This window comes from Argopecten irradians, chromosome 5 (assembly GCF_041381155.1).
Source record: "Argopecten irradians isolate NY chromosome 5, Ai_NY, whole genome shotgun sequence".
In the NCBI taxonomy this organism is placed as follows: Eukaryota; Metazoa; Mollusca; class Bivalvia; order Pectinida; family Pectinidae; genus Argopecten; species Argopecten irradians.
Window position 1 is genome coordinate 22146206 of NC_091138.1, and position 22279 is coordinate 22168484.

The window sequence follows — 22279 nt, forward strand, 5'->3', positions numbered from 1 at the left end:
AGTAGCATATTTCATCAGTGCTATCATATTACATACCTGAAATTTATTCGCTGATTTTTGATGATATTTTGGAAAAAGGATTAAGATTATGTTAACTCCATTAGTGAGAATTATTGTGACATTGGGCACCAAGACTACTGTTTGATAACCATTTCTCCATAGAACATGCATGTGTGATCATAACTAGCCATGTGTAATGTCATTGGATTGCTATGTTATTAGCGTGGTTCTTGTCCATTTTATTTACTGCAATGCATTAAGTTCACTATTTGATTCATTACTTCTTTGCACTTTATGATTTGATACTTTTCTGCTGCTGTCGTCACATCACATTACAATTTCGTGCCATTTTTGCCAATTTGAACATCCCATTAATCCCAATTTTTTTGGGTTACAGTATGATATTGATTTGCAGGATGCAGCCAGCAACTGCAGCAGTGAGATCTCGGAAGCTCCAGCCCCTACACCGGTTCAGGGACGCTTCCCACCCTGCATTGAATTTGGGAAGTATGAAATACAGACGTGGTATTCATCACCCTATCCCCAGGAGTATGCTAGGTAAGTTTGCACTCGACTCTGTTTAACACTGTGCTTTGTGGTTGTTCACTAAGGAAAAGAAACAATGGTCACTAGATGGATAGGGTGTGTTAGAGGTAAATCATAATTTGATGGCTATCCAAAATGCACATGTGAATTTTGAGATCCAAGATATGGTCAGACCTTGTTAATTCTGATGATACTATGATAACACTTCAGTTATGTAACTATTCAAGTGTATTTAAATGTCTATTATTAGAAAGTTTGATCAGGACCATTGAAATACAAATTAAATAGGGTCCTGTGTTTGAATTAATTAGGTACAAACACCATTTACTTTTTCCCAACAAGTTGCATTTGTTATGGGATTATGTTTTTTGCATTGCATTTGTCTTCACTGTTTTCTCACTGCATGCTGTTACTGATTTGAGCACTGTATTTAAATACATTGCAAAACTTCATCGCATCATTTCAAAGCTGATCAAGTTTCAAAATTTTGTCCATAGGGAATGTCTATATGATTTAATATATGTAAGGTTTATAGTTTAAATTCAGTAGAAATTGGTAGTCTAAGAATTAAAGTCTAAATTCAGTAGAAAATTCTAAGTAGTCTAAATTCAGTGTAGAAATTGGTTGTCTAAGGTTTATAGTTTAAATTCAGTAGAAATTGGTAGTCTAAGGTTTATAGTCTAAATTCAGTAGAAATTGGTAGTCTAAGGTTTATAGTTAAATTCAGTAGAAATTGGTAGTCTAAGGTTTATAGTTTAAATTCAGTAGAAATTGGTAGTCTAAGGTTTATAGTCTAAATTCAGTAGAAATTGGTAGTCTAAGGTTTATAGTTTAAATTCAGTAGAAATTGGTAGTCTAAGGTTTATAGTCTAAATTCAGTAGAAATTGGTAGTCTAAGGTTTATAGTCTAAATTCAGTAGAAATTGGTAGTCTAAGGTTTATAGTCTAAATTCAGTAGAAATTGGTAGTCTAAGGTTTATAGTCTAAATTCAGTAGAAATTGGTAGTCTAAGGTTTATAGTCTAAATTCAGTAGAAATTGGTAGTCTAAGGTTTATAGTCTAAATTCAGTAGAAATTGGTAGTCTAAGGTTTATAGTCTAAATTCAGTAGAAATTGGTAGTCTAAGGTTTATAGTCTAAATTCAGTAGAAATTGGTAGTCTAAGGTTTATAGTCTAAATTCAGTAGAAATTGGTAGTCTAAGGTTTATAGTCTAAATTCAGTAGAAATTGGTAGCCTTAACATATGCTCTAACTACATTAAATTTAGGGGCCGCAGTGGCCGAGTTTAGATGTCCCGACATATTACCACAAGCCCTCCACCTCTGGGATGCGGGTTGGAATCCCATGTGGGGCAGTTGCCAGGGACTGATCGCTGGTCGATGGTTTTTCCCCATGTACTCCGGCTTTCCTCCACCAACAAACCTGGCACGTCCTTACATGACCTTGGCTGTTGGATGTTAAACTAATAATAAACATTAAATTCAAGTTGACTGCCATTTGAAGTTTAGAAAGGTTTCAGAGTATATTTGGATGGCACCACCGATTGGCAGATATCTTGAGGAAGAAATCAATGACTCTTTTTGTTTGCAGTTTGTTTCAGATTAATTTGTACAGATGTTTGATGTTATTAGATATAACGGGTCGAATTACGTCTTTGCATATTACAGAGTAACCTCCCTTGCGGGTGGGTATTGATGTTAAGCTCGCAAACACAGGACATCACAATCAATACCTACCTGCAGGGGCAGATAACTCTGTAATATGCAAATACAGAATACTAGCATTGACAAAATTCTTTTTAATTGTGCACAATTCTGCTTATAATAGCAGACCAGCTTGAACATTGACTGAAACTAAATGCAGTTAATTATGTTATTTTAATATAGTATCAAAAATGATTCTATATTATCAAAGCAGGAAGGACTCCAAAGTTTGAAAAGTGTTAAAAATGCTACCTTTACCAGTAATTAGATGATTATAATCTTACAAAGCATGAGTAAAGCATCACAACAACGGTATGATGGTTTTGCTAGTTTTCTCCATTCTTAAACGTTCTTCACAAAATGTGGTCATATTGTGTAATAAAATACATGTATTGGTTGTGTAGATAGTTTCATTGTTTTTGTGGGAGCTTTGGGAATAAGAATCACGAAATATGTTTTATTCATACATAATTGGAAACACTGTTTCATAGGCCAGCCACAGATATTTCTACTCATGAAATTCTTAAATACTTAAAAAGGACTAACTTCAAAAATGAAATTAGTAGGTACAGATAATTCATGTAACACATCAATGCTTAAGATATCTCTGTAATACACTTTAAAGGTTAATTTTCTGACAGAAGTAAATGATTTTGGTTAGAAACATAGAGTACTGAAAATAATCAAGTCTGTTGTCTCAATTGATCTTTACCAATCGTCAACACTTGTATGGGTCATGTGTGCTGCAGGTGATGTAATGTTATCACACTAGATGTATTGTGTTATTTCAGACTGCCAAGACTGTATATCTGTGAGTACTGCCTGAAGTACATGAAGAGCAGAAACATTCTTCAACGTCATATGGTAAACTATTCAGCAGAATCTTATCATCTCTGTTATAATTGTTGATGGTACTCAGTATATCAATATTTCAAATACCATAAGGCTTAATGCTGTCTGAAGTAGCTTGATTTTGTATTTTTTTTAATGTTAGTTGAATTATTTCCAAGTGAAATCTATTTTTTTTTATCAAAAACTAAAAGTTTATTAGATTTATAATTCATATTTATAAACGTAGTCTGTCTTTGTACATATTTATACATATATTAAAAGTCACAAATTACTTATGTTGTTACACTAGATTTGTGATGAATAGTCACTGAAAGTGAAACAAATAAATTTTGATATTATATTAAGAGATTTTATGCTTTGCTTTACAGAATAAATGTGACTTGCACCATCCCCCAGCTAATGAGATCTACCGTAAAGATGGAATATCTGTGTTTGAGGTGGATGGTAATGCCAGCAAGATCTACTGTCAAAATCTGTGCCTTCTCGCTAAGCTTTTCCTTGACCATAAAACCTTGTACTATGATGTGGAGCCTTTTCTGTTCTATGTTGTTACCACAAATGATGAACTTGGCTGCCATGTCATTGGCTACTTCTCCAAGGTAAGCACCTGTTTCAGTGGCTGACTCATGCATTATTACCAGATGTAAGCAAGATTTTGACCAATTTCCAAATAATTTGAAATTATTTTTAAACAATAGTTTTAATACAGCTTTGCATTCAAATCTGTATTTTGTTCCTATCGCTCTGCTTGAAAGGAAAGTAAGGTAAAGTTATTTAAATTTCTTGCCAAAAAATCTGCTGTTGGTTAAGAGATGTATAATTTTTACTGTAATCAAATTCTTGTGGATCAGAAGGATGTGTGCGTCGATTCTAGTGGCCAAAAGTTTCCAAGAATAGTTACTTTAGTACAATAAAATCTTTATGAAAAACAAGTGAGCCATATTATGAATATGGACTTTCACAACTTAATGACCTATACAAAAAATGATTTTAATACCAAGCACAAATAAGTGCTAATTATAAACTAAAATATGTTAGTTTACAGTTATTGCATGTAACAATATTCATACAGAAGCCATTCAGTATTAACTAACCACGAGAGTTGATAGTGTATGAATTGTCACAAAAACTAAAGCCTTAAATTTGTGCATCTGTAAATAGAAAATATAAATTTAGGACTTGTTAACTATTAATTTAAGCTGGTGGTATGTGATTTGTAATGATAACAATGTGTGTATTTTAGGAGAAGCACTGTCAACAGAAATACAATGTGTCGTGTATAATGACGATGCCCCAGTATCAGCGTAAAGGCTATGGCCGTTTCCTCATAGACTTCAGTTATTTGTTATCGCGGATTGAGGGACAGCCAGGGTCACCAGAAAAACCTCTCTCTGATCTTGGCAAAGTCAGTTACCAGGCCTATTGGAAAAGCATTATCCTTGAATACCTTCACAAGAATGAGGACGCAAAAGTCTCTATTAAATGTAAGTATTTCAGGCCACGGGATGTGTCAAATGTTTCATACCATGAACTTGTTTTAGAGTCGAAGGTCATTATATGACATGATATAGAAGGCAGATTTTGTTCTTAAATTGGGTGAAAAAAGTCATCAGTCCTGATATCTGTATGCATCTCCAGTCAGAGTTCATGAACATTGTTAATAAGATAACATTTCTGGAATATGTAGGTAACAATTTGTTAACTATGATGTTTACCTTTCAGCCATTAGTCGTACAACCGGTGTGTGTCCACACGATGTTGGTCAGACATTACATCAGCTTAACATGGTGGCTCACAAAGACAGCAAGTAAGTAAAGTCAGATATTGATTAGTGTGATTTATAACATTATTATCATTTACAGCCGTGCTACCCCAATTGAGAGCAACGCATGTATATAAACCCCTACCGCTCTGCCGCTGACTTGTATCGATGTATTGAATGAGTGTAGCTAGTTATTTATAGACTCGGGTACTGTCGCCAATCCAAAGGTAAATCGTGGGCGCTCTGGCTACATTAGCTGTACCAAACACAATCGTTATTGTTACAAATACCGTAAAAACTTGTATAACTTACACACCAGTGTACTTTGCACATGTATTTTTTTTTTAGGGCTGAAAATGCTGAAAAAAATCTACTATTGGTGTATTTTTCGCATTCAAACTTTTTGGGGAAAACGATGTCTGGGGAACCACAAATTCTATGTTATAAAGGTGTTAGTTCCATTGCAAAACATTCACAATAAATGGTTGACAACTTGCAGAAAGAAGTGTTGTATTTAGAAGAAATAACATAATATAATTGCACTGTGTTTGTTTTCTTTTATTGGCCACCGTAACTGAAACACTTTAATATAGTATATCTTGCAGAACATGTCACATTGGCAGTCAGCCGTACTCCGTACACATGTCAATGTCTGGAAATATTACACATGAATAGTTATCAGAATTTTTTTGAAAATATTATAATCTAGTTACTTTGAATTGCCACAATAAGTTATAAGTGTGTTTGAGATCATTAACAAACTTTAAAGAGCAAAAGGATAGCAGTTACGTTGGCTTCCAATAATCACACTGTGAGTAAACTCACTACCTGTAAAGCACCAGATCCAAGCTGATGGCTAATTATATATAACAGTATGGTTAAAAATGCCACTAACCTTGTAGCTTGTCAGTTTTGCTGTAATAATATTACAAACCACTTATTGAAAATCCTAAATATAGGACAGTGTAGGACTCATTTTATAAATCCAATGTGTGTTAAACTGTTTTGACTTTTTGCACACGGCCTGCACGTAATAAGCATCCTAGATCTATAAGGAGTTTCATATGCAATTTTACTAGAAATATGAAGATTTGTTAAAATATCTAAAATAAAGAAATACTAGTCAAATGAATGTTGATGCAATTTGAAGAATATTTGTTTTGTTTTTAGGTCACCTGAGATAAAGTCTCGAGTGACCTATTCTAATCGCCTTTTGTCCGTCGTCCGTCATGTGTTCGTAAACAATTTATATTTTCGACTTCTTCTCAAAAACCGCTGAAGCAATTTCAATGAAATTTTGCACAAACCTTCTGAGGCATAAGGCCAATCAAAATTGTGAATTATATGGTCCCCACCCCCCTTGGGGCTGTGGGAGGGGCCAAAAGGGGTAAAATTGACTATAACTTCAAAAATTGTCTTCTCCACTCACAGATGTGATGGAATCAAATACTCTTCATAGATAGAAAGGTCTAAAGGTCCTTTACAAAAATTGTGAATTATATGACCCTGGGGTCTCAGGTTTCCCCTTGGGGAGGGGGTTAAGTTTACTATAGTTAATATAGTGAAAACACATTTTTGAGCATTATTTGGTCATTTTTAAAAGGAAATGAGTCAAATGTTGTTAGAATTACCCCTATGAAATGGCCATTGAGTCCAATTAACAAATTTTCTATGACTGATTCCCAGGGGCCTTAGGGATGGGGCCAAAAGGGGTCAAATAAGCTTAAACTTCAAAAATCTTCTTCTGAAATTCTGGAACTGGTAGAATCAAATACTCTTCATAGATGGAAAGGTCTTAAAGTCCTTTACAAAAATTGTGAATTATATGACCCTGGGGTCTCGTGTTTCCCCCTGGGGAGGGGGTCAAGTTTACTATAGTTTATATAGGAAAAACACATTTATGAATGTTATTTGCTCATTTTTCATAGGAAATTAGTCAAACTGGTTTAGAATTATTAGTCTGAGATAGCATTTTATCGTCATTTCGAGATTGGTCCTGGCCGACCCCCAGGGGCCTTAGGGGTCTTCATAGATGGAAAGGTCTTAAAGTCCTTTACAAAAATTGTGAATATATGACCTTGGGTCTCGTGTTTCCCCCTGGGAGGGGGTCAAGTTTATATAGTTTATATAGGAAAAACACATTTATGATGTTATTTGCTCATTTTTCATAGGGTCAAATGGTTAGAATTATTAGTCTGAGATAGCCCCGAGATTGGGGCGACCCCCAGGGGCTTAGGGGTGGGGCCAAAAAGGGTCAAATAGGCTAAAACTTCAAAAATCTTCTTCTGTATTCACAGATTTGATGGAACAAAATACTCTTCATAGATTGGAAGGTCTTAAGGCCCTTTACAAAAATTGTGAATTTCATGGCCCTGGGATCTCAGATTTTCCCCTGGGGAGGGGGTCAAATTTACTATAGTTGATATAGGAAATACACATTTATGAATGTTATTTGCTTATTTTTCATAGGAAATTAGTTAAACTGGGTTAGAATTATTAGTCTGAGATAGCATTTTATCGTCATATCCATATTGGTCCTGGCCGACCCCCAGGGGCCTTTGGGGCGGGGCCAAAAAGGTTCAAATAGGCTAAAACTTCAAAAATCTTCTTCTGAATTCAAAGATTTGATGGAACCAAATAATCTCCATAGATTAAAAAGTGAAATTTATAAAATCACTGACACTGACTTCTAGTTTGGTTTTGTTGTTAAACGTTAGCAAAGCAAATTGCTAGTTTGGTTTTGTTGTTAAACGTTAGCAAAGCAAATTGCTAGTTTGGTTTTGTTGTTAAACGTTAGCAAAGCAAATTGGAATTTTAAGCATAAGGTCTGGTAACATAATACACTAACCATCAAAATGAAAAATAAAAAATAAAAATTCTAATGCTAAAGTTCAACTTTATTGTTTATTTTAATTCGTAAATAATTTTTTTAGATTTGAACCAACTTTGCAATGCTCTTTCTGTAGCAGCACTCAGGTGACCGTCAAGGCCTCTTGGGCCTCTTATATTAATAATTCCCAGTTTGTGCATTAAATTACTACATTTATGGAACTTGGTCACAATGAAAATTTTATACAACCTAGATGCTTTATTTTTCATACCATCTCTCGTTTTTACAATGAAGCTGTTGTCTGCGTTGCAGAATTGTGATAGCGGTCAACAAACAGTTGGTAAAAGAACATATGGAAAGGCTGGAAGCAAAACGTCACCAGCGAATAGAACTTGACCCGGACAGTCTGCGTTGGACACCCCTCATATCTAGTCATTGTATTAACGAGGAGGAGCGTCGAGCAGAGACCGAGGTAAGCTGTATACAGACCTCACTGTTTGTCATTAATATTTCAAATGTGTGGGTAACAAATTTTCATGTATTATGTCAACAAGCCATTGACTTTATGTCAGAAATCTAGTCTAATGAAAAATCACCAAATATTTCTCCATTGGTGTTTTATATAATTATCAGTATTAATTAGCTACATATCTGTAAATTTAATGTTCCATGAAAATCTTGCAACATCATTTACAGTTATTAGAGATTCAAAATGAAAGTGTTATTTAGGTGGATTGAAAATGGATTTGATATCAACATACACAAACTTATATGAGGCTTGAATTATATTCCAGTTGAGAGAAATGTCCAAAATGGTCAACACTATAGCTGAAGATAGAGAATGGATGCAGTCTGTTAGTCCCAGAAAATGTGAATCATCGTCACCAAAAAAGAGAGACTCTCCGTACAAATTAGAAATTAGTCCCCGTAGAATGGAGCTCTCTCCTAGGAAAAGTATTGATAATCCGGTGAAAATTCCACAGGATGGAACTCCTTTCTCAAGTCGTGAATCAACACCCCAGCCTTCTCCGAAAAAGGAAGATGAAACCTCTCAGGATGAAAGCGTAGAGCATTTAATTGAGCAATATGCAGATAAAAAAGACAATAAACTTAAAAGAAAAGACGACAGCCCAAGTGATGATAGTCCCGCCCCCAAGAGAAGGGTAAGTGTCTAGCGGTTAGGATTAGCACTAGGGGTTAGGGTCAGCACTAGGGGTTAGGGTCAGCACTAGGGATTAGGATTAGCTCTAGGGGTTAGGATCAGCACTAGGGGTTAGGATCAGCACTAGGGGTTAGGGTCAGCACAAGGGGTTAGGATTAGCACTAGGGGTTAGGATCAGCACTAGGGGTAAGGTCAGCACTAGGGGTTAGGATCAGCACTAGGGGTTAGGATCAGCACTAGGGGTTAGGATCAGCACTAGGGGATAGGGTAGGTCACTAGGGGTTAGGGAGGTTAGTCAGCACTAGGGGGTTACAGGGGTTAGGTCAGCACTAGGGGTTAGGATCAGCACTAGGGGTTAGGGTCAGCACTAGGGGTTAGGATTAGCACTAGGGGTTAGGATCAGCACTAGGGGTTAGGATCAGCACTAGGGGTAAGTGTCTAGCGGTTAGGATTAGCACTAGGGGTTAGGATCAGCACTAGGGGTAAGGGCCAGCACTAGGGGTTAGGATTAGCACTAGGGGTTAGGATCAGCACTAGGGGTAAGGGCCAGCACTAGGGGTTAGCATCAGCACTAGGGGTTAGGGTCAGCACTAGGGGTTAGGGTCAGCACTAGGGGTTAGGATCAGCACTAGGGGTAAGTGTCTAGCGGTTAGGATTAGCACTAGGGGTTAGGATCAGCACTAGGGGTTAGGATCAGCACTTGGGGTTAGGGTCAGCACTAGGGGTTAGGATCAAGATAAAAAAGACAATAAACTTAAAAGAAAGACACAGATACCATAGGGGTTAGGATAAGTCACGCCCCAAGAGAGGTAAGGGGGTTAGGGAGTCAGCACTAGGGGTTAGGGTCAGCACTAGGGTTAGGTTAGCCTAGGGGTTAGGTCACACTAGGGTTAGGATCAGCACTAGGGGTTAGGATCAGCACAGGGTTAGGTAGCACTAGGGTTAGGATCAGCACTAGGGGTTAGGATCAGCACTAGGGGTAGGTCAGCATAGGGTAGGGTCAGCACTAGGGGTTAAGGGTCAGCACTAGGGGTTAGGATCAGCACTAGGGGTTAGGATTCAGCACTAGGGGTTAGGATCAGCACTAGGGGTTAGGGACTAGCACTAGGGTTAGGATTAGCACTAGGGGTTAGGATCAGCACTAGGGGTTAGGGTCAGCACTAGGGGTTAGGGTCAGCACTAGGGGGTTAGCACTAGGGTTAGCACTAGGGGTTAGGATCAGCACTAGGGGTTAGGATCAGCATAGGGTTAGGGTCAGCACTAGGGGTTAGGATAGCATAGGGTAGTGCTAGGGTTAGGATCAGCACTAGGGGTTAGGATCAGCACTAGGGGTTAGGATCAGCACTAGGGGTTAGGGTCAGCACTAGGGGTTAGGGTCAGCACTAGGGGTTAGGGTCAGCACTAGGGGTTAGGGTCAGCACTAGGGGTTAGGATCAGCACTAGGGGTTAGGATCAGCACTAGGGGTTAGGTTCAGCACTAGGGGTTAGGCATGTCAGCACTAGGGGTTAGGTAGCACTAGGGTTAGGGTCAGCACTAGGGGTTAGGTCAGCACTAGGGGTTAGGATCAGCACTAGGGGTTAGGATCAGCACTAGGGGTTAGGATAGCACTAGGGGTTAGGATCAGCACAAGGGGTTAGGTCAGTACTAGGGGTAAGGGTCAGCACTAGGGGTTAGGGTCAGCACTAGGGGTTAGGATCAGCACTAGGGGTTAGGATCAGCACTAGGGGTAAGGGTCAGCACTAGGGGTTAGGATCAGCACTAGGGGTTAGGATTAGCACTAGGGTTAGGATCAGCACTAGGATCGTTACTAGGGGTAAGGGTCAGCACTAGGGGTTAGGATTCAACACTAGGGGTTAGGATTAGCACTAGGGGTTAGGATCAGCACTAGGGGTTAGGATCAGCACTAGGGGTTAGGGTCAGCACTAGGGGTTTGGTCAGCACTAGGGGTTAGGGTCAGCACTAGGGGTTAGGGTCAGCACTAGGGGTTAGGGTCAGCACTAGGGGTTAGGATCAGCACTAGGGGTTAGGATCAGCACTAGGGGTTAGGATCAGCACTAGGGGTTAGGGTCAGCACTAGGGGTTAGGGTCAGCACTAGGGGAGGGTCAGCACTAGGGGTTAGGGTCAGCACTAGGGGTTAGGATCAGCACTAGGGGTTAGGGTCAGCACTAGGGGTTAGGGTCAGCACTAGGGGTAAGGGTCAGCACAAGTAATTGGACTTCTGTCACCAATAGCAGAATAAATGTAGTGCATACTGATGTTCTTGCCCTTACAGGTTGGTAAGTGTCATGTTTTGTTCCAACTTCAATTATCCATTGCATTGTTGATCTGCTAATGATATGGACTATTTCACAAAAACAACCTCCCCCATTCTCGCACTCCATGTTATTTTAAAGATACTCATGCATACTATTCATTCCATGAACCCTGTTATTATAGTTACAGGAAATAAAAAGCATGAAACATTTAGAAGCAATATCCATGATCAGAAGTGAGATTAGGTTATATTTCATTTGTAAGATAGGGCATCTAAAAATTTCTTAAACATATTTCTATACTGCTATACACTACTTGAGAGGCTTACCAATAGTGGTGTTGTTGATTTATTTTTAGCCTGGCAGACCACCGAGTAAGAAGCGTAAACTACTTGACACCGATAGCAGCAACACAAGTAGCAGTAAGAAATGTCGGAGAGAGAGCAGAGAAAGCAGTCGTGGTGAAAGACAGACAGATGGTAAGTTTTAGATGATATGTAGTATGCTTACAAATGACAGGTGTTTTAGATTGAAATACATGTCCGTTAATAATTCTTATTGCTATTTCTGAAAATATGTACATGTTTCCCTTGTCCCCTAGTTGTGTGTTTATTGCATTTTGGGTCTAATCTGATTTTGATTTTGACAAATTTGTAATCGCTATTTGTCAACAAGTGCTATAGTGATCAAATTTTCCATGGTGCTTAGTGATGCATATTGCATTTTTTGAAACTTATTGGTTTTCTCTATTTATCAGAAAGTCCCCAAGAGGTCTTTCTCAAATTTTCTTTGTAGGATCTGTTTTGTTCGTTTTTAGCACATCTATTTTTGAGGGAATTCAACCTCTGCTTCGCTGATTATGGCCATATTGATATTGACAAATTAAGTGTTTTACTGCGATGCAAACTTTCTGCCCTTGAGGCATGTATTTAAAAGGAAGAGGGTAAAAAGAGAAAAGTGGAAAAGTCATCTTCCATTTCTTCGACTGAAATATGATGGGCACAGAGATCACTCTGGGATCTCTGTTGGTTCATATTCCTCATCTTTATTTCAAATTCAATTTTCATCAAATCTTGCCTTTGTACTGTTCTGTAGGTATAGATGCAGTGAGCTTGTCTGATAGTGCTATGGAATTCTCCTACAAAAGCCACCTGCCAAGAGAAAAGATGAATGGTCAATCAGATAATCATCTCGAGTCTGTTCCAGAAGAGGATGAGGAAGAAGAAAAAGTTCCAACCCCAAAACAGCGTCACTCTCGCCAAGGGTGGCCAAAAGGAGTCCCACGGGGCTCTCCAGTTAAGAAAGTAAAGAAAGCAAGGGGCAGACCTCCAAAGGTACACATTATTAGCCTTTTCGTAGAAAAACACTGTCTTTTGTTTCAGCTCTTTGTTAAGTTACTCAGTTAGTAGAGGAACAGAAAGATTTAGGTGTAAAAACAACATAGCTTTAGTATTTAGGTTAACTGGTAATCTTTTAATATATCCAGATTTACTAGTAATTAAGCCTAATGGTGTTTACGAATGAGTCTTATGAGGGTGTTAAGTATGGGAATTACTATTAACGTGAAGATGAATAGAGGTTTTCAGCTATAAGTAATTCTGAATTTGAGTGGAATAATGTGCGCGTCCAGTTTTTAAAACACTTTGTTTTCTATTTTCAGTGCAATTACCGGTCACTTGCGGACACCAAAGATGACAGTACTGACAACACATGTGACACAGATAATGATGTCGATGGTGCAACTGATAAGGCAGATGACGATGGTTTAGATGGACCAACTGTGAATTCTGTGGTGGAGGATGATATTCCTACAAAGGAAGTTAAGGATTCCCCACAGAAGTCTTCAAAAGAGCCTCGGGATTTGTCAAATGAGGCCTGTAACTTATCTTCCACTGAGGAAGCTGTTAGCCATATTCTGTCAGAATCTGAGGACCTACCCACAAAATTATTTGGTGATGTCACTAATGATAATGACTGTGATAATGGGAAGAAGTCAGAGAATCTGAACAAAACTGTGGATTCTGCAGAGGAGTCAGATGATGACAGTGAAGAAAACAGTCGCGAGATTGAGGAAGCTGTCCATGCTCTCCAGGAAGCAGAACAGACTCAGGAGGGTGAGGACAGGGGAGACGACTCTGAAGCAGAGGCAAACAATGCTGGGGAAATGAAGGCCGACAGTCCTGAACAGGAGCGTGAACATCTGACACCTGATGTGCTACCAGTCCATGAACCTAGTCCAGCCCCACAGCCTACTGTACCCGACTGTGTGTCAGACACAAACAGTGATGTTCCTGCTCCTCTAACTCCCCAAGTACCCACTCCACCCCCTGTGGTAGAGGGGCTCACTCCAGAATGTACCTCCTCACCCGTTAAGGAGCAGACTTCACCCATCTCGCGGGTAGAGACCCTTCCGCTGGCTGATACTAGAAAGCCTGTGGAGACCACACCTCAGAAAGCTCCAACTTTGATGGAAACTGAGGATGTAGACTCTGCTTTAGATGATGAGAATTCTTCTGATGATGACATTCCAAGTGATGACAACTACCCAGGACAGTACTGTGATTCTCCTGTAAGGGAGACACTAAATACATCACAAAACTTTCAAGAAACATTTACTGAGGAATTACGTACAAACTTTGACCGTGGTCCAGCTAGTAACATGTCTGGTCATGCTAGCAATATGTCTGGACCAGCCAGTAACATGTCCGTGACGGGGCCAGCCAGTAATATGTCTGTGACGGGGCCAGCAAGTAATATGTCTGTGACTGGACCTGCTAGCAATATGTCTGGCCCAGCTAGTAATTTGTCTTCAACTCCTGATCAAATGGCACAGAGAGACGCTATAAATATGGGTTGTGTAGAGACCCCTCCAGCTGTATCAGCCCCATCTGCCCCTCCTCCTGCCCCTACACAAGCTCCCCCTGCCCAACCTCCTACACCAGCTCAACCCCCAGTACCAACCCCAGCTCAACAAACTCATCCAAATCAAAACTGTGGTAATGTACAGAGCATTTATCAATCACCAAACAACCCCATCAACAACATTCCTAATGCTAACATGGCCTCAAGCAACTACACAAATGTGGATATTGATGTGGCCCAGTTGGGTCTGGAGTCGCCCACCTCCATCAGCAGTACGGAGATGACTAATCCAAACATGGGTGGTGACCCAGTCGGAAATTACTACGACTGTGCCCAGACACAACAGATGTACATCAACAACATGATGGCCAGTGGGCGCTACATGGACATGGTCAACTCTCCACACCCAGTCAGCTGTTCTAGTGCTGGTAGTAACTATATGCAGACTGGTCCGTCGAACACCATGCCTAGTTACTGCCCACCTCCACCTGTGTCCTCGTATGCATCAGTGCTATTACAACAGAACAACACTCATAGACTTACCCACAACAATACGCCATGTTCCGGCCCTGTTGGCCGTCAATTCCCAGGTCAGAATCCTGGACCAAATCAAAACAATTCCAGCTGTAGCATCGCCAAGCTGCAACAGCTAACCAATGGTTTAGTGGATATCAATATGCCTGACAATACCATGACTCCGCCTCCTAACCTCACTCCCCCACCTCCAGTCAACATGACCCCTCCTCCATCTATGATAAGGAACATGGCAACACCTCCAATCTCCAACCTGCAGGCTCAGAATTCTTCATCGCTTGTACCTCAGTATAAGCAGTATCAAAGACAACGATCGTCGTCAAGTTCAGTTAGGAAAAGTCCCAATGTTACAGTGAATCCCAATATGCCTCCGTTTACTCCAAATGTGACAATTCGGCCGGGCTCCAACATGATTACTGGATATAACATGCTGGATAGTTATCGCATGCGTCAACCCATGCTTAATCCAGGATACATTAATCATGCAGGCTTCATCAACCAGCTTGGCCAGACGCCGCAGCTGCCCATGCAAATGTTGAACATGAATATGAATATGAACTCTGCGGCACACCAGCAATTTCAGCAGCACATGCAAGCACCTCAGTCCAACAATTCATACCCAGCGTATGGATACATGGCTGCACCCACGCTAAACATGAACGGCATGATGCGCCGGTAGCACCCACTAACTTAGGTTTTTCTACAACATATCTTGTGCTACAGAGTTCTTTATTTTTAATGGTTCTTTACTTTATTCACAGGACCATTTTTGTACCATTTAACAAACTTTGGATATCTCTATGATATTTTTTCTCATTTAGAACATCATACAAATGTTTTGAAAATATGACCTCTTGAAAAAAATTGAACCATTAGAAATAAAGAACGTTTTAGATATTTTTTTTCATATCTCATGTGATCAGCTCTTTCCATGCAAATAGTATAGTAATATAAGTACTGCCTTTGTAAATACTTTTCTTAAAGTTATTTGTACATTTTTGTTTGTAAGTCATTATTAACTTTGTTACATGATATATATATATATATATATATATATATACATTGTATCTATATGTCCAGAATCATCATCGCTCTTTCATGTGGTTTGAGAGGATTTTCTCCATTTTGGTTCATCGATATAGATGTAAGCTGACAATAGGACATTATTCATGCTACCTGCTTGTTTATCCTATGTTAAAGGTCGGTTAATTGCAGGAAACCATAGGCTCTTTAGACATGGTAATGGTTTCCACAATCAAGTATAGTATAGGTCTCCTTTACCACACAGAAGAACTGCAGTTTATAAATTCCAAGCAAATAAACAAAATGTTTTGACATTTCCTTCCTAGTAAGAAGGAGAAGCCTTTAGTTGTGATAGGTGTCCAGTAGGATACTGCAGATAGCATGAAGGTGGCGTAGGATTTGTGAATGACATGGTGCATCATCACATACTGGTATTTGTTTTTGTGATCAATAGTTTGTCCTTTTCCTCAGGTAATCCTCTCAGACCTGTATACAGTTTTGTGGGAGTGAAGAATGCGTGTATTTAACAATGTATGATAGTCAGGACATGTTACAGTCTATGCTGTGTTGAATTCTGTTTGAGCACTGGCCAGTTCAAATGTTTAGGCAAATATCAATGTCATAAAATGTCATTTCTGTTCATTTGCTTGATCATTGTACTTCTTATAAGATTTTCAATATTTTGTCTTTATTAAAAAATGTTATTTTGAGCAGGTGATCAACTTTACAGAAATAACAGAAATTTGTAAAATTTGAATCAAAGTTTCTCAAGTCAAGTCATTACCTAAAATGTATAATTTTATGGTATTACAGTACTTTTGGTTGTTGTTTTGCAATATAACATGATTATGTTGGGGCATCAAATGCAGTTATAACTGGGCTCAACTTAATCTTGCCACATCTCTTGAGGGACCAGGTAAGAACTAGCAAATTCCTACATATGAACTGGCTCAGCACCATTTCAGTTATATGTTATGTTATTTGTATTGATGTGTTATGTGGCTACTTTTCAAAACCTTTCATAGATAATAGGGCGTTTGTCATGTGTATCAGAATTCCATTTCAATTTTTTAGTTGAATCTCAAGATGATTTTTTTGTTTACCTCTTGCTTTACAAGAACTATTTAGTTCAAGTATTTGATTTTAAACTTGCAGTTTCAGATAAAGGTCTAAGTTTGTGTTGCCATATGTAAGTTTGGTATATATAAGTTGAAATGTTCAATGGTATATGGAAGTCATACAGAAAAAATGATTTATATAAGGAAGAATACCGAAAGGAAGGTTATTGGTAATTTCTTATTGGAAACATTTGGAAGCATTTCAGTGTATGTATTAGCAATGATATTATGTTTTAAAGCACTTAATTTTTGCTGGGTGCTGTTGTCTAACAGTCAGGACAAGTTCATTTTACAGTTTAATTTAAAGCTGGATTATAATACTCTTGAGTAAGAAACATATTTTAGTAGATGTAAAACTATTGAATTTCTGAGGTATTCCACCCACTAGGAGAAAACTGTTGAATTACAAGAAAACCATTTTGTTATCCCTTTTGGTTGCTAATTATAATTCATTTAACTGTCCTTAGGTTAACATTGTTATACTGTAAACCAAATATCTTTCCCATGCAACTAACATTTGCAAAAAATTTATCTTTGCACATAAGTAATTCCCTGATATTCTCTGAAAGGTATGCTAATATCAATCTTCGCAATCTTGTTTTGATACAGACTTCGCAAAATTTAGTCACTGTGAAAGAAAGTTAATTTTACAAATAATGTTTTGCAGTATTTACATCTAATACTTTGATCATCAAATAACATATTTAGGAACTTTGATCAGTATAAGAAACATGCAAATTTAGTCTGGAACTTGATCGGGCTTAATTGCCAGCATTCTTTACCAGAGGATTTTTTTTCTATCTTTGAAAATGTATTGTGTTAACTAAAATTCCACAGTGTCTTTAGAAAGGCAGCAGAACTGGAGACAGTAAGATAACAGAAATTTTGGGCTATAAGCTTTTCCAAAACCAGACCATTTCAGTCAGTAAACATGTGCAATAAATGTGTATCTAATGCCATTGATAGGTGTAAATAGGTTATTAAGTAAATTATGTCATTATCAAGCCGCAAATAAAGCTACCGGTAGTTAGATACAAAAGAACCTTGCCATATTTGATGGAGTGCTTGTTTTAGTGTTAAGAAGTGTATCTGTGGTGTACATGTGTGTATGATGGGTTACACTAGAAGGTTTGTGAGGACAATGGTGAGAATGTTATTTGTGTGACAGCTAGCTGGGAGGGTTTGGTTGTCTTTCGTTCTCTATAATAACACTGGTGTTCATTCATCTTATTAGTCTGGCATCCTGTCACATGCCAATCTGGTAAGCATCAGAATACTTGTTATATTTTTGTCTAGAATGTACATGTATATATGTGATGCCATCAATTTGTGGATTGTGCATTTTAAAACAACCAAAAAAAGTTAACAATAAATTATGATCTTTTTCAGACCTGAAATGTATTTTGTTTCATTTTTGCTGACAAAGAGAGTTATTGGTATCTTTTTCCATTAATTATACCCATTTCATTGCTACATACTGTGAAAAGCTAGAGTGTTTGTTTCAATATTTGACTGTTTAGTTAAATGACTAGTATACTGATAAAGTTTTAATGCTACTGGAGCCAAGAATTCAATGTCCATATTGAAATCTTTCTCTTTTTTTTTTTAATTTTTTATTTTTCATCAAACAATACATCAGTTTTACATTAATCACATAATCATGAAATATTGATATGGTTATCTTCCATACACATCTTTCACTCTGCCAATCTTTCTTTCATCATTATAATTACATTGTTTGATTTCTTTTATAGAGAGAGAGGAGGGAGAGAAAAAAAATTAAAAAAGAACAAAGAATTGGGAAGGAAAGAAGGGATAATGGGATGAACTAGAAAGGAGAGATCGTGAAGAATAAGAGTTAATTAAATGTAGATATATTCTTATATGAAGAATAATGAATCAACTAATGAAAACATGAGTAAAAAAAAAGTAAAGAAAGAAAGAAGGGGAAAAAAGAGGCAAGAAGTTAGATAGTCATTCTATATTTGATAGTTACAATTGAATTAAAAATTACTGCTCAACAATCTGATCAAAAGCAAGCATGACACATGTATGTATGACAACAAATAAATATATATTCTATTTTAATAAAAGATATGTGCAACTGTCAGGGGTTTGTGAGTTCTATTAGCTTTATCCATTTTTTCCAATCTTTGGTAAATTTTTTAAAAGTTTTTTCTCCTTTTCTATAAGCTATATATCTTAGAACATGATAATAATCTTTAATACAGTTTAAAAAAGCCATCACATTTAAAGAACCATGTAAACATCTTGTTTGCCCACCATCAACAGATGGTGGGCTATTCAAATCGCTTTTTGTCCGTCGTCCGTCGTCCGTCCGTCCTTCCGTCAATCCGTCCGTTAACAATTCTTGTTACCGCTATTTTTCAGAAGGTACTGAAGGGATGTTTCTCAAATTTCATATGTAGGTTCCCCTAGGGCCCTAGTTGTGCATATTGTATTTTGGGACCAATCGGTCAACAAAATGGCCGACAGGCAGCCATCTTGGATTTTGACAATTGAAGTTTGTTACCGCTATTTCTCAGAAAGTACTGAAGGGATCTGTCTCAAATTGCATGTGCAGGTTCCCCTAGGGGCCTAGATGTGCATATTGCATTTTGGGACCAATCGATGAACAAGATGGCCGACAGGCCGCCATCTTGGATTTTGACAATTGAACTTTGTTACAGCTATTTCTCAGAAAGTACCGAAGGGATCTGTCTCAAATTTCATGTGCAGATTCCCCTAGGGGTCTAGTTGTGCATATTGCATTTTGGGACCGATTGATTAACAAGATGGCCGACAGGCCGCCATCTTAGATTTTGATAGTTAAAGCTTGTTACCACTATTTGTCAGAAAGCACTCAAGGGATCTGTATCAAATTGCATGTGCAGATTCCCCTAGGGGTCTAGTTGTGCATATTGCATTTTCAGACCCATCGGTGAACAAGATGGCCGACAGGACGCCATCTTGGATTTTGATAATTGAAGCTTGTTACCACTATTTCTTAGAAAGTACTGAAGGGATCTGTCTCAAATTTCATGTGCAGGTTCCCCTAGGTCCCTGGTTATGCATATTGCATTTTGGTACCGATCAGTGAACAAGATGGCCGACAGAACGCCATTTTGGATTTTGACAATTGAAGTTTTTTTCCGCTATGTCTAAGAGTGTACTGAAGGGATCCGTCTCAAATTGTATGTGCAGGTTCTTCTAGGGGTCTAGTTGTGCATATTGCATTTTAGGACCGATCGGTGAACAAGATGGCCGACAGGTAGCCATCAAGGATTTTGATAATTAAAGTTTGTTACCGTTATATATCTCAGAAAGCAGTCAAAGGATCTTTCTGAAATTTCATGTGTAGTAATATGTAGTAAAAGTTTGAAAAGCAGAGAAAAGATCCCTCTTTCCTTTGTCAGACAAAGATCGTTCTTAGGTGGGCGCCAAGATCCCTCTGGGATCTCTTGTGATAATTGAAGTTTGTTAGTGTTATCTTTCTCAAATTTCATATGTAGTAATATGTAGTAAAAATTTGAAAAGCAGCGAAAAGATCCCTCTTTCTATTGTCAGACTTAGATCATTCTTTGGTGGGCGCCAAGATCCCTCTGGGATCTCTTGTTTTATAAATATAGTGTTTGATAAAAAGAACAATTTCATTATCTATTCTTTGACATATGCCGTTATAATTAAGTTTTCCGAAAAGCATAGTTTCTTTATATATTGCAAATGTTATAAACAGAATATCTAAGACTTTCAAAATTAGCTAAAAAGTTCTGAACTTCAGAGCATTCCCAAAATAAATGAGTGATTGTCTCCCTTTCTAAAGCACATAACAAACAGTGAGGATTATTAGAGAGACCAATTTTACAAAGATAAGTGTTAGTTGTTAGTATATAATGGGAAATTCGGAACTGAAGCCACTGAAGTTTAGTATTATTGGTAGAGATGAAGGGTATATTGTATATATCTTTCCATGTTTCTTGATCGTAGTCAAAAGAGGTTCCCCATTTAGCTTGACCAGTTATTAAAGTATTGTTTTTGACAAGTGCTCTATAAAAATCTTGGACTCCACAAATGTTTTTCAGTATAATTTCAAGACTAAAAGGAATAATTGGATAAAGTAGTATTTCATTTGGTAAATTTATATTCTTCAGATACTTTTTAATGCTGGATATCAGTCCATTATATTGAAGATAATTACTTATTGCACCATAACTATTACAAAATTCATCATATGTAAGGAATGAACATGGAGAAACACTTTTTAACAGGTCTTGTATAATTGAAATTCCCTTTCTAAACCATGATTGGTAGAAAATCGTTTTATTTCCAACAATAATGCTTTTATTGTACCAAATTGGTGTCTTAAAGGCCCACTACCTTTCCGGAGCAAAAATTTAAGGTTTCTTAAAAACATTAATAACAAAAGAAAAAAATATATCGATGGCTTAAGATGAGGTTACAACACGAAACATATGCAAGATTTCCTGTCTAACGAACGATAACAGTGGAGATTTATTTCGCTGTTTTGCCGTCTAGCGCAGTGATAGTCAACTATCGCGCGGCATTTAGGACGACGGCGGGAAACATAAAACGACCCGCGTTATGAAAATTAACATTTTATTTATTCTAATTAAACAGTTCTGAAGGTGATGATACGTGTGCTAGTAAACGTATAGTTAATAACTTCTGCGACTCTACAAAATTATTGATCTCGTTTTACATTCCTTTTTCAAAAATTAAAAGCCGTTTCGGAAAGGTAGTGGCCCTTTAAAGGCCCATTACCTTTCCGGAGCAAAATATAAAAGTTTCTTAAAAACATTAATAACATCAGAAAAATGCGTACCGATGACCTAAAATAAGGTTACGACACCAAACATATGCAAGATTTCCTGCGTAATATATGAAAACAGTGGATAGTCAATTCGCTGTTTTGCCGTCTGGCGCAGTGATAGTCAACTACCGCCCGGTATTTAGGACGACGGCGGGAAACATAATACGACCCGCGTTATGAAAATAAACATTTTATTTATTTTAATAAAATCGTTCAGAAGGTGATGATAAATGTAGTATTAACGGAAAGTTAATAATTTTTGTGACTCTACAACATTATCGATCTTGTTTTACATTCCCATTTTAAAAATTTAAAGCCGTTTCGGAAAGGTAGTGGGCATTTAAGAACGAGTGTTTTTCCGCTTCTAATTGATTATCCTTTAATCTTAGTTTGAACCATGCTGTAAATACATCCTTCCAAAAATCTGGATTTGGAAGTGAAATAAAAAGATAATTTAACTGAGAAATTAAGAGAGATTTTATGATACACACTCTACCAATAGGAGATATTTTCCTTTTGTTCCATGTTTGTATCAAATTTTTTAGTTTACATAATTTTTTATCAAAGTTCAATTTTAGTATTTTATGATGATCAACATGAAAGTCAATACCAAGAAGTGTAAATTTAGTAACTCCTCATTGCTAGTTCAAGCTCGGAATAAGTGTATCACTACTGTACTTTTTACTGCCTATCCAAATAACCTGGGATTTTCCTGTATTTATTTTAAGTCCTGAAATTTTTGCATAAATATTTAATTCTGTAACAGCTGCCTTCAAAGAGTGTTCAGATCCATCAAGTATAA

The 22279-nt window shown here is 37.6% G+C and overlaps 1 protein-coding gene across 4 annotated transcripts in view; it reads left to right on the forward strand.

Moving 5' to 3' along the window:
• The window catches only part of LOC138323229 (histone acetyltransferase KAT6B-like), a 30074-nt gene extending 12031 nt beyond the window's left edge, over positions 1 to 18043 (forward strand). For 2 of the 4 annotated variants that reach the window (XM_069267655.1, XM_069267658.1), the window contains exons 10-19: positions 398 to 558; positions 3041 to 3113; positions 3470 to 3700; positions 4345 to 4585; positions 4824 to 4908; positions 8006 to 8165; positions 8488 to 8856; positions 11468 to 11588; positions 12205 to 12443; positions 12770 to 18043. In XM_069267655.1, the coding sequence (XP_069123756.1) occupies positions 398 to 558; positions 3041 to 3113; positions 3470 to 3700; positions 4345 to 4585; positions 4824 to 4908; positions 8006 to 8165; positions 8488 to 8856; positions 11468 to 11588; positions 12205 to 12443; positions 12770 to 15184 (4095 nt within the window). In that variant the 3' untranslated portion in view covers positions 15185 to 18043. The remainder of the gene's footprint in view (positions 1 to 397; positions 559 to 3040; positions 3114 to 3469; positions 3701 to 4344; positions 4586 to 4823; positions 4909 to 8005; positions 8166 to 8487; positions 8857 to 11467; positions 11589 to 12204; positions 12444 to 12769) is intronic. The other 2 variants (XM_069267656.1, XM_069267659.1) reach the window with 1 other exon arrangement.
• The last annotated feature ends 4236 nt before the right edge of the window (positions 18044 to 22279 follow it).